This window comes from Myotis davidii, unplaced genomic scaffold (genome assembly GCF_000327345.1).
Source record: "Myotis davidii unplaced genomic scaffold, ASM32734v1 scaffold89, whole genome shotgun sequence".
Taxonomy (NCBI): domain Eukaryota; kingdom Metazoa; phylum Chordata; class Mammalia; order Chiroptera; family Vespertilionidae; genus Myotis; species Myotis davidii.
The window spans coordinates 165,174-181,640 of record NW_006300372.1 but is presented as its reverse complement, the minus strand read 5'-3'; the positions used below and the strand labels follow the sequence as shown (position 1 = coordinate 181,640).

At 42.0% G+C, this 16,467-nt stretch overlaps 3 protein-coding genes across 3 annotated transcripts in view; all 3 read right to left on the bottom strand.

The window, feature by feature from the left end:
• LOC102754219 (protocadherin beta-13) overlaps positions 1-1,882 on the bottom strand; it is a 4,043-nt gene extending 2,161 nt beyond the window's left edge. The window contains exon 1 of the mRNA XM_015572600.1: positions 5-1,882. Within this exon, the coding sequence (XP_015428086.1) occupies positions 5-1,518 (1,514 nt within the window). The 5' untranslated portion in view covers positions 1,519-1,882. The remainder of the gene's footprint in view (positions 1-4) is intronic.
• A 2,953-nt stretch (positions 1,883-4,835) lies between these two features.
• LOC102756545 (protocadherin beta-7) lies at positions 4,836-7,429 on the bottom strand. The gene has a single exon (XM_006776946.2). It carries the CDS (start codon positions 7,240-7,242, stop codon positions 4,840-4,842), a length of 2,403 nt encoding a protein of 800 aa, XP_006777009.1. The 5' UTR covers positions 7,243-7,429; the 3' UTR covers positions 4,836-4,839.
• A 5,996-nt stretch (positions 7,430-13,425) lies between these two features.
• Positions 13,426-16,467, bottom strand: part of LOC102753939 (protocadherin beta-17-like) — a 5,971-nt gene continuing 2,929 nt past the window's right edge. Inside the window, exon 2 of the mRNA XM_006777030.2 lies at positions 13,426-16,466. Within this exon, the coding sequence (XP_006777093.1) occupies positions 15,920-16,466 (547 nt within the window). The 3' untranslated portion in view covers positions 13,426-15,919. The remainder of the gene's footprint in view (position 16,467) is intronic.

Below are 16,467 nucleotides of genomic sequence, written 5' to 3'. Positions count from 1 at the left end.
GGACAGGAGCGGGGCCAGGGGCAGGCGCGGGTCGTGGGGCGGCAGCAGCGAGTAGGTGAGCTGGGCGTTGGCGCCCGCGTCGCTGTCTGTGGCGCTGACGCTGCCGATGTGCAGGGCGGGGCTGTTGTTCTCGCGGAGGAACAGGGTGTAGGCGGTTTGGGTGAAGGCGGGGGCGTTGTCGTTGACGTCGGAGACCAGCAGGGTGATGTTGTGCTGGGTTGTCAGCCTGGGGGTCCCCAAGTCGGTGACCGTGATGGTGACGTTGTATTCGGCCGTGGTCTCTCTGTCCAGCGGTCCCTCTGTTACCAGGGTATAGAAGTTTTCCAAGGAAGATTTTAGGAGAAAGGGTAGATTGTCCTGAATGGAGCAATTTATTTTCCCGTTTTCTTCAGAATCAAGATCAGAAACACTGAACAGGGCAACCACCGTCTCCGGTGAATTCTCAGGGATCTGCCTGGTAAGTGCGGACATGGTGACTTCTGGGGCATTGTCGTTCACATCCAGGTCCTGAGTCAGAACGGTGCATTTTCCAGACAAGCTTCCGGCATCTTTAGCCTCAACAATGACCTCATAGGACTGAATAGCTTCGAAATCAAGTTGTCTTTTCAGTCGAATATCTCCTGTCAGGGGGTTGAGCTCAAAGGTTTTCCTAATCTCTTCTGGAGCCTGGAAAAGTGAATAGGAAATCTCCCCATTGACTCCTATGTCTACATCCGTAGCAGAGACCGTGACAATCAGGAAACCTATGGGACTGTCCTCCGGGACCTGTACCCTATAGAACGGCTGCTCAAATTCAGGGGCATTATCGTTGATGTCCACGACTTCAATGTAGACCTGAGCGGTGCCAGACTGCGGCGGAGAGCCGCCATCCAGCGCTGTGAGGGTTAACCTGAGCTCAGGTTCCTCCTCCCGATCCAGCGCTTTGTCCAGCACCAGCTCGGGATATTTCCTTCCATCGCTGCTTCGTTCTCGGGTGAGGACCCGGAAATAGGAGTTGGCATTGATTACATAGTTCTCAATATTATTCCGGCCTACATCTTCGTCCTGAGCGTTCTTCAGAGGAAATGCAGTTCCAGGAGGACTGCTCTCCGATATTTTCAGCACCATGTCTCTTTCCACAAACACCGGAGCATGGTCATTTATGTCTATTACTTGCAGCTCAGCTTGAAAAAACTCTAAGGGATTCGCTAGCAACACCTGGAAACGCAGCACACAGGGCTCTGTGTGATCACACAGTTCCTCGCGGTCCAGTTTCTCATTTAGCAACAAATCCCCGGTCGCCTGATCCAGCTGCAGATGCAGTTTGTTCCCTTTGGAAATGACCCTAGCCCCCCGCCTGGAGAGTTCCCTCTGCCCCAGACCCAGGTCCTTTGCTAAATTGGTTACAAAAGAGCTCCCCTCCGTTTCCTCCACCACAGAATAGCGCCTGGGTTCAGTGCCCGCCTGAGATACGCCCAAGAAGAGAACAAGGAATAGGACTTGCCTTTGTCTGCAAATGGGCTTCCTGCTGGCCTCCATTGTGCTTGCTTGGCACGGCCTCCGGCGAGGTGGTTCCGCGGAGCTGTGCAGAACTCCGTATCTGAGACTGAGTGTTGCACAGGATGCCTCGGAAATATCCCAGTGAGCAGTCCTTTTTAGGGGACCCAGTCCTCCTCCTGTGGCGCCCTAGCTTCCCAGTGGGCTTCCAGGCTCTGCTGGTGAAGTTTGGTCTGTTCATGGAGCCGCAGCTGCGGTTCCGGTTTGTACCTTCTTATCCTGCAGCGCCACCACGCGTCCTCACAGGATAGTACATTTTCTGGGATGAAAATGGATGCACTATTTCTCACTCTTGCCTGTACTGTACAAGTTACAACTCTAACTCTACTATTGGTGGACCTTACGGTGCAGACAATAGTCTGAGGACCATACAAGGGAAATGACATTAGTAGAGACTTTTTACCTTTACTAATGTTGAGTTTGGAGCAAAAAGAAAATTGTTATATATTAGTCTGGCTGAGAAGAAAGAATGTATGCAGGAAAATTCTTTAAATATATAATTGGAGTAACATAGAAAACTTTCAGAATGTACTTTTTTGCCAGGGACTATGGAAACAATTAGTAGCTATCTATGAATCTTGGACAAATTATTTAACTTCTGCCTCAGCTTTCTCATCTGTAAGGTGGACATTATAATATAATGGTACCTATTATTTAGGGTTGCTGTGAGTTCTCCCCACACAGATAAGAAAATGAGGCAGAGACAGGTTAAACACACACACACACACACACACACACACACACACACCAGGCAAGTAATTTGATGCCACCAGGTAGCTGAGTTTACATGAGTCCATTGCCATGACTAGAAAAACACCCAATATTCAAGTGGTAGAAGAATGCTTGAGCAGAATGAGCTCAGATAGAAGTTATTACCTTAAATGATGACACAATGAAAGGCTGGAGAGTTTATCTAATAGAGGTATGATCTGTGAGAGCAGTGGTGATTCTGTATTCAGAAGAATGTCCTATTTTTGTTAACTCCACTTTTCTTCTTACAGTGCCAATTAAAAAAATAACCTTTATTTTGAAAAACTTCAAAACCACAAAGAAGGAGAATAGAATGATGGACCTCCACATACTCATAACTAGCTTCAACAATTATAAATATTTTGTCATAATTGTTTATCTCCCTAACATTCTCACATCCCAAGCTAAATTATCACCCATAAATACTTCATCATATACCTCTAATGTTTAATGGCCTAAAAAAACAACTACAATGCTATATCATGCCTAAGAAATTAGGTTAATATTATTTAATATGCATCTGTATTCACATTCTCTACAATTCTCACACAGTTCCTTGAATCAAGATCCAAACAAGATTAACCACACATTACATTTATTTTATTGTTGAAAATTCCCTCCTCCCCTTTTCCATGTCATTGATTTGTTAGAAGTAAGAAAACTGGATAATTTCATCCTGACAGTATGAAAACAATTTAGAATTTGAATGCTGTGAGAATTTTTTGTCCGTAGACTATATCCCATTAGTAACACATAGTAAGAGTACTATTTTAAGAGTTACCAGCACTGATTTATAATATATTCAGAATACAGCCATGGAAAAATGATCTGGACAAGGTTTAAGAAAGAGCAGTTACAGATTATTATAACAAAGCTTCTCCTTAACCCCCAAGCACCTCTAAATAACTTAATTGTAAGTTGTTTCTTTTTATTATTACATATTTAAAATGATTCTTTTTCTTATACTTTGCTGATTCAGCAGTGTAGTATATTGAATAAGAGGGTTAAAAAAACAAACTTTCAAATTAAAAGAGGAAATGTGTTTTAAAAGGTAGGTAAGGACCACCACAGAAATATTACTACAATGTGAGAAAATTAATAAACTACTGAAGAAATCAAAATTATGTAATATTTCTATTCAGAGTTAATCTTTTCTGTGAAATGAAGGTCATATATTGGGATAACAAGAAAAAAGCAAAAATTGACCTTTCCATTTTTTTACTTGAGATTTAGTTAGATCAATGCTTTAATAATAATCCTATCTAATAAATAAGGAATATGCTAATACATCCTCACACCATTGCAAAGATGACGGCACCCACAGCCAATAAGGAGGGAATAGGCTAATTGACTGTCCTGCCCTCAAAGATGGTGGTGCCCACAGCCAATAAGGAGGGAATATGCTAATTGACTGCCCCACCCTCAGAGATGGAGGTGCCCACAGCCACAAGATGGCTGGCAGGGGAGGGGAGTTGTGGGTGACCAGGCCAGCAGGGGAGGGTAGTTAGGGGCGACCAGGCTGGTAGGGGAGGGTAGTTGGGGGCAACTAGGCCAGCAGGGGAGCAGTTAGGCATCGATTAGGCTGGCAGGGGAGTGGTTAGGGGGTGATCAGGCTGGCAGGCAGAAGCGGTTAGGGACAATCAGGCAGGCAGGCAGGCAAGCGGTTGGGAGCCAGCAGTCCCAGATTGTGAGAGGGATGTCCCAGATTGGAGAGGGTGCAGGCTAGGCTGAGGGGCACCCCCCCCTCCCTGGTGCACGAATTTCATGAACCAGGCCTCTAGTAATTAAATAATTAATTCAGTAAAGCCGGATTATTAGTTTTTAAGAAAATAAAACCACAAGCCAATATATACACTATTACTTCTAATTATAGAAAAGACCGAACAGGAATGTGAATAAGAGAAAAGTATTTCTTCTCCTTAATTATGGAGAAACTTTCAATGTGATACCTAATGCCAGAAAAGAGTACAGCATCACAGCAAGGTCCCAGTGGCAGAAAGATTTAGGAAAGATACTCAATTCTGCCGTTTATTCATTGGTGTTCTTACTGACTTTATTGAACCTCTATGAATATCTACTTGCCCATTTCAAAAATACCTCTCCTCGGAGGTTTACTTCTAAGATTAAAAATGTTAAAATAGTGTGTGATGTATACTCAGTCCTTTCTTAAAACTTCAAAAGATACTGTATAATCTGTGCTTCTAAAACTTAAAGCAAGTATATATCTACAGCACTGAAATCAACTCAGAAAATAAACAAGCAATAAAGTTTGAAGAAAATGAAAATTAATTTACAACATCCAAACATTTATCATTACTTAATAGACTACACAGAATGCATAACTGTTATAGAGATCAAACAGAGACATGAATTCCATGCTTTGTGGAGGGTTCTTAGGGCTAAAGCTAGGTCCTTCCCTGTGTAACCAAACTAATTCTGTGGCTTTAAAAATGCTTGAAATAATGTGAAACCAATCTTCCACAGGTAACACATGCTAACTTTTTTAGGAATGTATTCACAGACACAACACTCGCATTTATTTTCCATTATTTATCAGAAACCCAAATCATCCCGAAATGCAGGATATTCTTCCACTTCCCTCCCGGTGCCCTGGGACTGCAGATTAGAAATAATTGGCTTCAGGAACTTGAACTCGCTAGAGGTTCCTGAGCCTCCCCTCAGACACACCTCATACTGGTAGCTCTGGGACAGTCCCGGTGCCCCGCTGACGTCCACCAGGCGGCCCGGAAAGGGGCCCTCAGGCACCGAGCAGCCACCCACCCAGGCGGCCCTGCTCCGCCTGCACAGCCGCACCGCGATGAACGCCAGCACCGAGAACAGGAACAGCGACGACACCGCCGCCAGCGCGATGACCAGGTGCACGGTCAGCGGGTCGGCCGGCGCCGGGTCGGCCGCCGCTTCGGGCAGCGGCAGGTGGGGCTGCGAGAAGCCGTCCACCAGCAGCACGTGCAGCGTGACGCTGGCCGACAGCGCGGGCTCGCCATGGTCCCTGACCAGCACCAGCAGCCGGTGCCGGGCCGCGTCGCGCTCGCTCAGCAGCCGCGCCGTGCGCACCTCGCCATTGTGCGCCCACACGCCGAACAGCCCGGGCTCCGTGGCCTTGAGCAGCTGGAACGACAGCCAGGCGTTCTGGCCCGAGTCCGCGTCCACCGCCACCACCTTGCTCACCAGGTAGCCCGGCTCGGCCGCCCTGGGCACCAGCTCGGTGCAGGGCGCGGAGCCGTTCTGCAGCGGGTACAGCACGAAGGGCGCGTGGTCGTTGGCGTCCAGCACCTGCACGCGCACCAGCGCCTGGCTGCTCAGCGCGGGGGACCCGCGGTCCGTGGCGCCCACGCGGAACTCGAACGCCGGCAGCGCCTCGAAGTCCAGCGCCCTCAGGGCGAACAGGCGGCCGTTGTCCGCGTTGATGGACACGAGCGAGGCCAGGGGCAGGCGCGGGTCGTGGGGCGGCAGCAGTGAGTAGGTGAGCTGGGCGTTGGCGCCCGCGTCGCTGTCTGTGGCGCTGACGCTGCCGATGTGCAGGGCGGGGCTGTTGTTCTCGCGGAGGAACAGGGTGTAGGCGGTTTGGGTGAAGGCGGGGGCGTTGTCGTTGACGTCGGACACCAGCAGGGTGATGTTGTGCTGGGTTCTCAGTCTTGGGGTCCCCAAGTCGGTGACGGTGATGGTGACGTTGTACTCGGCTCTGCTCTCCCTGTCCAGCGGTCCCTCTGTTACCAGGGTGTAGAAATTTTCTACCGATGGCTTCAGGACGAAGGGGAGATCCTCTTGGATGGAGCACACCGTCTTTGCATTGTTACCCGAATCTTTGTCTCTAATTCTAAAAACAGCCACAATAGTCTCGGCCGAGTTTTCTGCAATGGAGCTTGTGAGTGATGACATGAGTAGTTCCGGAGCGTTATCATTGATGTCTGTTACGTGGACCACCACGGTACATTTTGCAGAAAGCCCCCCACCATCCTTGGCCTGAATAGTTAGTGTGTAAGTTTGCATTTCCTCATAGTTTAATCCGGCTTTAAGATGAAGATTGCCAGATGTTGAATTGATTTGAAACGTTTTGAGAATTCTTTCAGTGGCATGAAAAAATGCATAGACTATTTCCCCATAACTTCCGGTGTCTAAATCTCTAGCTGACACGGAGACAACCAGGGAGCCAACAGGGCTGTTCTCTGGCACCTCCACCTTGTAGAGCGACTGTACAAACTCAGGGACGTTGTCATTTATGTCCACCACCTGGATGCGCACGAGGGCGGTCCCGGATCTGGGCGGAGAGCCGCCATCCAGGGCGGTGAGGGTTAAACTGAGCTCAGGCACCTCCTCGCGATCTAGCACGCGGTCCAGTACTAATTCCGGATAGATAGTCCCCTCCCCATTATCATGCACATTAACATGGAAATAGGCATTGGCGCTGATGGTATAGTTTCTCAAGTTGTTGGTTCCAACATCTGCGTCCTGCGCCCTTTCTAGGAGAAATGCCGCCCCCGGGGTGGTGCTTTCTAATATTTTCAAGGGCATCTCTCTATCTAGAAACACTGGAGAGTGATCGTTGATGTCTCTGACCCATAGTTCAGCACGGAAAATCTGCAAAGGCTTTTCCAGCAACAACTGGAAAGGCAGCGCGCAGGGCTCCGTGGAGCCGCACAGTTCCTCTCGGTCTAATTTCTCATTTAGCAGTAAATCACCAGTAAGCGGATTGAGTAGTAAAAATGGCACGTTCTGGTCTGAAACGATCCTAGATCCCCGAGCTGACAGTTCCCCCACCCCCACCCCCAGGTCGTTTGCTAGGTTGGCCAGAAAGGTGCCTCTCTCGGTTTCCTCCGCCACAAAATACCGAAGCGGCTCAGCACCAGCCCAAGACACGCCCAGAAACACACAGAGAAGTAGGACTTGCCTTTTCTGCACCGCGCGCTCCACTCCGGCCTCCATTCTTCTTTTCATGGGTCTTTCAAAACCGCTGTCACTCAGCCCCAAGCAGCTTTCCGAATGGCAGCAACGGAACCCTTAGAAATGAGCTTCTAATAGCCAGGCGTGTGGGGAGGGACCCCCACTTCCCCCGGCTCCGGTTACCAAGGTGTCCTTTCCTCGTCCTTTCTGACTGGCCAGTTTTCTATGAACAGTGGAATCTGCAACGCCCTTTAAGCGAGTATTTTTCCTCTGTCTCTTTTTAGCCAGCAGCGCCACCTTGCGTTTTGTGGACGTTATTCCCGTTTTCAAGAATAGAGCGAAAAGATGGCGCGTTAAAAGACCAGCAGGAGGATGTTCCCCAGGGTCTTTGCTGCTCCATTCCATCGTTTTCCTCAAATGGTCACAGTAATGCTAGCAAGTGCTTAATCGTCCTCTCCTCTTATAATCTGAATTCATAGAAAAAATCAATGTTTTTCTTAATCGGGGGGGGGGCATGAAATTAAACTCTGAATTCTCATCAGGAGTAGATCCTAAAAAAACCTTCTCCTGCTTTTAAAACTGATAGTAAAGAGTATATACGAAAACGAAGAATTCATCAAAAAGTCAACCTTTATTTGTTAACTGTGTAACAGTGGTGCTGTTCATACTGCAGAGTAACGGGGCCTTTTCCCCAGTTTTTTGTGAATTCAATAATCCGTTTTGGTTTTACTCTTTACCCAGGATATTTTCTGGAACACATTCTGTACCCCAACCTTCACCCTTCACCCACTTTAAGTAATAATATGATTTAGATTATTGTTCACATATAATTTCAATGGCCAGCGTCTCCAAGGATATGCAATGAATACTCTTCACATTAACAATAGCAAGCAGTTCATTCTTACTTTTGTGCAAGTGCTCCTATTATTTCAATTTTCGCTATGATGGTTGATCTCTACTTGGGGTAAATGCTCCCTTTTCGATCAAGAAAGTTTTCTTTTTCTTTATGGTTTCATATTGTAATTTTTGAAGTGTTGATATTGTACCTTTATTCTTTAGCTTTTTAATTCTTGAGTTCTTGATATAAAGACAGTTATCCATGACATACTATTGCTTTAGTGCAAAGATGAATTTGATGTGTCAACAGTGTTTTAGGATTTTCCTGGCCCATGTTGTCCTGCATGCACATGAGTGTGTGTTTAACATCTGTGGTTTTGGTGTTAAAATATCCAGCCTTATAGAATGGGTATGGAAGATTTCCCTCCATTTTTTGTAACAGATTAATTTTTATATCCATACCATCTGTTTCTACATGCTTAATTACAACTTGCCCTTAAATGGGTTGGGTTTGGTGGGTTCACTCATGGTAGATCTGACTCTTTTCCATTTTACTTTGGTTATTACTCTATACAGGCTTTATTTTCTTTAAAAGTAATTTGTATTTTATTTTTAAAACCATTCATTTAAAAACCACTTAAATTTATTATGCCTTCATTATGTTATTTATCTTTAGGTATATCCCTACTCTTATTAGTAATGTTTAGTATTTTATCTAATTTTTATTCATAGGGAGAGTTTCAAAGTATCTATTTACTTATCTTTTAAAACTCACTTCTTCAAAATAATACATAACCTTGGTTCAAAATCTAATAGTATTAAGAGGCTTATAATAAAATACAATAGTTTTCTGCCCCTTTCCTCCTCACTTTCCTGTTCTGTTTCCAATAGACAGCCAATTTTAACTTTTAGTTATTTCTTGTCCTACTAATCTGTTTTCTGCTATATTTTGATTAATTCATTTTAGACATTATCAGTTGACTCTATTATGTTGGGTTCTGTTTTAGCTCTTATACACTTTCAAGGAACTTTAATGTCTTCTTTCACTCTCAGTATCATTCTAAGAGCATTGCTGTGTCTTAATTATATTTTTTCTCACTTTTTTCTTGAGGTTAACAATTGCTTTGCTTTTTCATTTACTTGGTTTTCTTTATATATACAATGTATTCTTCCCACACTTCTGACTGCCTCTCAGTACAATTTTGCACATGGTTATTCCAATATCTTCCAAAATATCAATTTTCCCTTAAATTGGGTGGGTGGTATCTACATCTGCTGCACAGCTATCACTCTGGGATTTCCCTTTGTTATCATTCTTGGAATTGGAATTTTTCTTTGCCTTTTATTCGGTTGGATCTCCTTTTTCTTTTTCTTTTTTTTTTTATTTTGCAGCATTGTCTCTTTTATTTATTTTTTTTAATTTTATTTTTTATTACAAAGGGTATCATATGTGTCTCCATTTTTTCCCCCAGCCCTAGACAGTCCCCTAGCCTCCTCTATTCCCCAGTGTCTTATGTCCATTGGTTATGCTTATATGCATGCATACAAGTCCTTTGGTTGATCTCTTACCCCCCTATCTCCCGCCCCCCAACCCTCCCCGGCATTCCCGCTGCAGTTTGACAATCTGTTTGAGGCAGCTCTGCCTCTGTATCTATTACTGTTCAAAAGTTTATAATGGTCTCAATTATCCATGAATGAGGAGTGGGATCACAGGGTCAAATGGGAGTTCCATTTGTAGCTTTTTGAGGAAACTCCATACTGTCTTCCATAGTGGCTGCACCAGTCTGCATTCCCACCAGCAGTGCACAAGTGTTCCTTTTTCTCCACATCCTCTCCAGCACTTGTCGTTTGTTGATTTGTTGATGATAGCCAGTCTGATGGATCTCCTTTTTCTAGGATTTTATTTCTTCTTCTTTTGTTTGTTTATTTGTTTGTTTGGTAGCTTTCATAGATCACATCATCCAATAGTTTCATCCAATTAATATGTGTCAGGGGACTTGATGATATCCTTCAAAATGCCTTCTCAGACACATCCAACCTGGACTAGTCTATATTTGATACACAAGTGTCATCTTGGGATCATCCTTCAACATCACCTAGAGATTCATTTCACCTCTATTCTGTTTTTGATCCTCTTTCTATTTCTTCAGACTTCCTCTCTCTTAGATTACCCATTCATTTTCAGGTCTTCCAGTAGAGAATGGTAGATGAGAGTTAAATTATGATGTGACCTTAAGTGTATTAAATTATTTTAACTTTACCCTCAAACTTGATTGGAAGTCTGACTGATTATAGAGTTTTAGGTTGAAAATAATTTTCATAATTTAAAAATATTTTGTCAATGCGCCCCTTAAATCAATGACTGTTGAGAAGTCGAAAGTGAATGGTATTTTATATCTTCTATATGTGTCCTGTATTTTTATTTCTTGTTGTAGTATGTTGTCACTGTCCAAATTTAACACTGATGGGTCTTGGTTTGAGCTTATTTTCATCCATTGTACAGGAAAATTGGTAAGCTCTTTCAACTAGGAAACTAATTTCCTACAGCTCTTAGACATTTTCTTGAATTACTTCATTGAAATTCTTCTGCTTTTTTTTTCAGGGGCGGGGGGGTTAGTACTACAATTCAGATGTTGGACCTCTGCCATGGACACTTAATTTGTTGTGGCTTTTTTTCCCCTCTTCTGTTTGATATTTTTAAATACTTTTGCAATATTACTTGGGATATTTTCTTAATTCTGTCTTCAAGCCCTTCTATTAAAACTTCCATTTATTACATTCATACTTTACAAGAGCCCTCTTTCTGTACTTATTTCTTAGATGCAATAACTTCTTTTCTCACCTGTTATTAATAGCAGGTAGTTTATTCTTAAATCTTTAGTTGTTTGCTTTGCCTGTTCTCAATAAACTTTGATTTCTAAAATATGCATGTAAGTCTCACAATTTCTCTATTCATTCTTTGGTTCTTAGCTTAAATATCACTTTATTAAAGCTTACTATATCAGCTAGAATTACATTCTATGTAATTTCTACATATGAATATGTTCTATATAATTTCAGCCTGAAGCTATAGAAAAGCCCATAACAACAATAGCTTACACGATATAGACTTTTATTTTTCTCTCATAAAAGAAAACTAGTGGCTGAATTGCGCCCCATGATATCTGGGACCCAGTCTTGTTCCATCTTGTTGCTTTACCATCTTCAGAACATGGCCTTCACCTCATAGTCCAAGATAACTGTCTAATATCCAGCCATTAAATTTCTATTCAGACTAACAAATAGGAGAAAGAAAAGACTGCACCTTCCTTTTTAAAGACTACTTTCATGAAGTATTCCATGGCACTAGGGCTTAGTACCTCTCTCTGGCTGTAACTTAGTTACAAAACCACTCCCACTCACAACAGTGGTTGGGAAATATAATCTATAACACACATATCCACATGGGCAGCTAAAACATTGGAGGTATATTTGTAGTAAATAAGGGGAGGAGACATATATTTGAGTAAAATTAGTAGTATATATCATACCCACTTGGATCACACCTGTAGCCCCTATTGCCAGTAGAAACAGATAGGGTCAAATAAATTGATTTAATTAGTTATTAGCAGAGCATACGATTTTATTTCTTCATATTGGTGGTGTGTTTTGTAGCCAAAAGAGTTCTTTTTTTTTACTGAAAGCTTAGCCCTCAAAGCAATAAAGTAATAAATCCAATTGCTGGGACAAGACCCTGTGAATCAATGATGCTTCCCAAACATGTCTAGTATCTGTATCTATTCTATTTCCTTTTAAAACTTTAAAAACATCCTGAACCAAGGATGTGTTTGTTGATCTGAGAGAGAGAGAGAGAGAGAGAGAGAGAGAGAGAGAGAGAGGTGTGCAAAACTCCCATATATGCCCTGACCCTCATGGGGATCACCAGCATCCGAGGTATGTGCATGAATCAAACCCACAACCTTTTTGGTGTATGGGATGACTCTCCAACCAACTGAACCACTTGGTGAGGGTGCCCATTTTTTATGAAAGCCTGTAATATGGGGTAACAGTGTGTCAGGATAACAAAACTTATTATAAGCCCACAGAGCTTTTGAAAATATTTGCCAACAAGCTTTGACCTGAAGCTATTTGGGGTTAAAGAAATATAAATCAAGACGCAAGGCCAATCAAAGGTGCAGCATACTGTGGGAAAACCCTCCCCATTTTAAAGGACCCCACAGGCCTATATCAACAATATAAAAGCAGTATAACACCAACAACTCTAAACCTGACCCCTTCCTCCAACGCCAGGGAATTGTATAGAAGGATTCCTGGTGTTAAGTAGAGCAGAAGAAAAAGAAAAGAAACCATGCCTGGGAATTTGTGCCTAGGTTTGGTCCTCATGTGTGTTTGTATTTTGAATATTCATAAATTGAGTTTCAAGGAACCTCAAATCATAAATTTGGTTTGTGGTGGTTCCCTTACTGATAGTGCTTCTAGAATCCTGGCTGAAACTACTGAAAATCTGGACCATACAGCCTAGGCTTTGAGGACACCCTACAAATAAATATTTAAGGGTAATCAACCATATAAGTCACAAAAAATAAAGACAACATGAATAAGAAGAATCAGAAACAATGCAGCCAAAATTGATCCACACAAACTTCACACAATGGAAGTATCAGATTTAGAAACCAGTTGTACATAGTAAATATAAACAAATGACAATCTTGAAGATACCTGTGTGAAACAGATTGAAAGGGTACACTGAGTTCCAGGAAATAGTGATACAAAATTATCAAAATCAAGACATAACCTGAGGAAGACAATGGAGTTTAAAAGTAGAAAATAAGTAACCTATAGGTAATGAAAATAGGCTTCAAACTTAATCCTCATCGACATTTAATACTAGAATACAATGGAAATCTCTACCAGGTTCTGAAGGAAAGAAATTATGCCTCAATAATTTTATACCTAGCTAAGATGTTGGTCAAATATAAAGAAAACAATGCAGCAAATGGGGAAAAATAATAAAACATTTCATTAGCATTCATGAGACCTTATTGAAAAGAACTACTTAAGAATGAAATGTAGCCTACTTATAGAAAAATATAGTGAAACTATGATGAAATGACTAATGTAATATTTGATGTCAACAAATCTATGAGGAAAAGAAAGTTGACTGAAAAATTTTATGCCCAGAAAAATTGTACTTCTCAAGTATGTGAGAATTTAAGACATACACCATGTAGCCCTGCTGGTGCGGCTCAGTTCATTGGAGCATGCCCCATACAGCAAAAGGTGGAAGGTTTGATTCTGGGTCAGGGCACATACCCAGGTTACCCTGGGTTCTGTCCTCTGATGGGAGTGTATAGAAGGTCTTCTCCTCTCTCTCTCTCTCTCTCTCTCTCTCTCTCTCTCTCTCTCTCTCTCTCTCTCTCTCTCTCTCTCTCTCCTTTAAAGAACTACATCTGATGAAATACAGCAAACCAAAGGATGAAAAAATAGAAATGACTGAGGTCTGGGAAAGCTGGGATAAAATAACAGTGAAGACTGCATTTCATTCCTGTTTGGGCACACCAATTTATCTCAATTCCCTCCTGAAACCTCATCTAAGCAATAGAGAGCAAAAATTTAAAATAAATGGACCTATAAAGACAAAACAAATGGGAGAAAAGTAAACAGCAGAGAGACAAGTCAAGGAATGCCTTCAAAATGCTAGCAGCAAATAATTCCTAACTTAAAATTCTATACCAAACAAAATAAAAATTTGATTTTCTAACATCTGAAAGTTTCACATGTTCAAAAAATTAATAAATGTATTGCCAAATAGTCTTCAGAACTCAAGGCAGTAAACCAAAAAGGAGGAATACATAAAGTCCAAAATATGAAATTAAGTTCAGGAGACAAAAGAAATTCCCAGAATGATGGATAAAGCAAGTTCCAAACTGCCAGCTATACAACAGGTCTACAGAGCAAATAATAGACAATTGAGCAGGAGTCTGGATAGCTCCAGGATGGCTCCAAGAAAAAATAATGGAACTGAGAGATTTCTTGGTGAGTTTAATAATACAATGAGGAGTTTTAGACTTTAGGAAGTATAGGGATAAGTTAAAAATTTGTACATAGAAAAGTAACGCAAAAATGAGGCAAAGAAAAGAAACAAAATCTCAGTACATCATGAGGTTCAATTGTAAGCGATATTTCCATAGACATAATTATATAAACACTATTAAAACAGAATTTTATATAATATTGCTATGAGAGACGAGTGGGTAGAAAAAATGTGCAAGTATGTGTGTGTGTGCACATGCCCCTGAAGAAAAGTAAATGGATAATATCTAAAATTTGAATGAAAGCATTTTATAAGCATATTATTTAGAAATATGGAAGTAAATAGCATGGAAACACATGCTTCAAAAGGTGTTACATCTGTACAGACTTGAGTAATATTGAAAAGTTTGTAGCACCATATAACAAACTAAATGTCTACAGCATAAAATGTCTAAGCAATTATGAGAATTGCCCTTTTAATATACACTTTATATGTTATATGCATATACACTAGTATAATAAAAAGTCTAAAATAAGGTGAGAAGAGGGTAAAAGTGTAAGGTTTGACTTGTTCATTCTAAAGCAGGCAGTTAAATTATGTTAATATATTAATATTGTTTTTAACCTCATAGGGATTATTTAATTAAGCTCAAGCAAGTTCTATAGTTTCATATAATGAGTTCTACAGTCTCATTATATGCAAATAAAATCTGATAGTTTTCATTACAGAGCTAGCCATGCATTATAGGTCCAGTTTACAATATTGTTTCCATCTATTAATTTATGTTAAATCATAGAAATATTTTTAGAATGATGTCGACTTAATATTAATAACTGCTTTTGAGTGCTGGCATAATGATGTTAATTTGCTTTCTTTCTAATTGAATATATTTGAATCAAGTGTATATTAAAAGAATGAGAATCATTTACATACTCAAAACCATTTATTATAAAAAGGTAATCATAAGTCTACCAATATTTTTCTACTTTTTTCTATTTAACAGGAATTGAATCATTTAAAATTATAGCAGGTGGTCTAACTAAATGCTCTCAATTTTGAAAGAAAACACTCAGCTCAACTAAAATATTAGTTCATTTGAAAAACTACGGCAGTGTTTTTAAAACAACATTACAGGAATCAAATAATTTACAAGGTCACAGTAATTTTTGCATAAATGAAAATTATTTTTAAAACTAAAAGCCATCATTTACATTAGTTAGACTCATGCTGATGATAATCATTAAACACAATTCTCTTAATCATAACAATGTATCAGTGAACAAGCTAAAATATCAGGAATCTGAAAACATTTGTAACTTCCAAAAATCTTACCCCGAAATCCCGAGAAACGCCAGTGCTCTGCTATTGTAGGATCATGCAAAATGTGAGGGAGAAAACCTGACAAAACAACAAAAACACCTAGAGATTCAGAATATGAAATACTTCAACAGGTTGCAATAACTATAAATATGGCAATAATTATGAATGTGTGAATATGTAAGCCCTTCTGTGAAAGCAAGGGTTGGGAAATACCCGAATGTATATCATCATTTATCAGGTCTTTTCAAGATGATATTCCTGATTGAACTCAAAATTATTTGTAAAGTTAGAGTTTTCCTCGGTGTCCCTACCAGCCCCTTCACCCATAAACTTGCTGACAGTTGGTTTGAGGAACATAAACTCGCTGGTTCCTAAGCTTCTGTTCAGACACACCTCACACTGGTCCCCAGTGTGCCACCGACACCCAAAAGGGAAATCCAGGCTATACCTAAAGTTAGGATTTTTGTCCGTGACGCTCTCAAACTCTGTACCTGGAGGAACTAAAGATCTTACAAAAGACACTGCATCATGATGAGATTCCTAATTGAATCCGAAGTTATTCTGGAAGGTGGCGTTTTCCTCTATTTCTTCATTAGCGCCTTGGGGTAGGAGGTTAGGGATAATCGGCTTCAAAAATTTGAACTCATTGGATCCGGAGCCTCCCGTCAGACACACCTCATACTGGTAGCTCTGGGACAGGGTCCCGGTGCCGCTGACGTCCACAGGCGGCCCGGGAAAGGGGCCCTCGGGCACCGAGCAGCCACCCACCCAGGCGGCCCTGCTCCGCCTGCACAGCCGCACCGCGATGAACGCCAGCACCGAGAACAGGAACAGCGACGACACCGCCGCCAGCGCGATGACCAGGTGCACGGTCAGCGGGTCGGCCGGCGCCGGGTCGGCCGCCGCTTCGGGCAGCGGCAGGTGGGGCTGCGAGAAGCCGTCCACCAGCAGCACGTGCAGCGTGACGCTGGCCGACAGCGCGGGCTCGCCATGGTCCCTGACCAGCACCAGCAGCCGGTGCCGGGCCGCGTCGCGCTCGCTCAGCAGCCGCGCCGTGCGCACCTCGCCATTGTGCGCCCACACGCCAA

What these genes read in the sequence shown, in the direction of transcription:
- LOC102756545 (XM_006776946.2), bottom strand. Translation starts at nt 7,242, where the DNA reads ATGAAAAGAAGAATGGAGGCCGGAGTGGAGCGCGCGGTGCAGAAAAGG.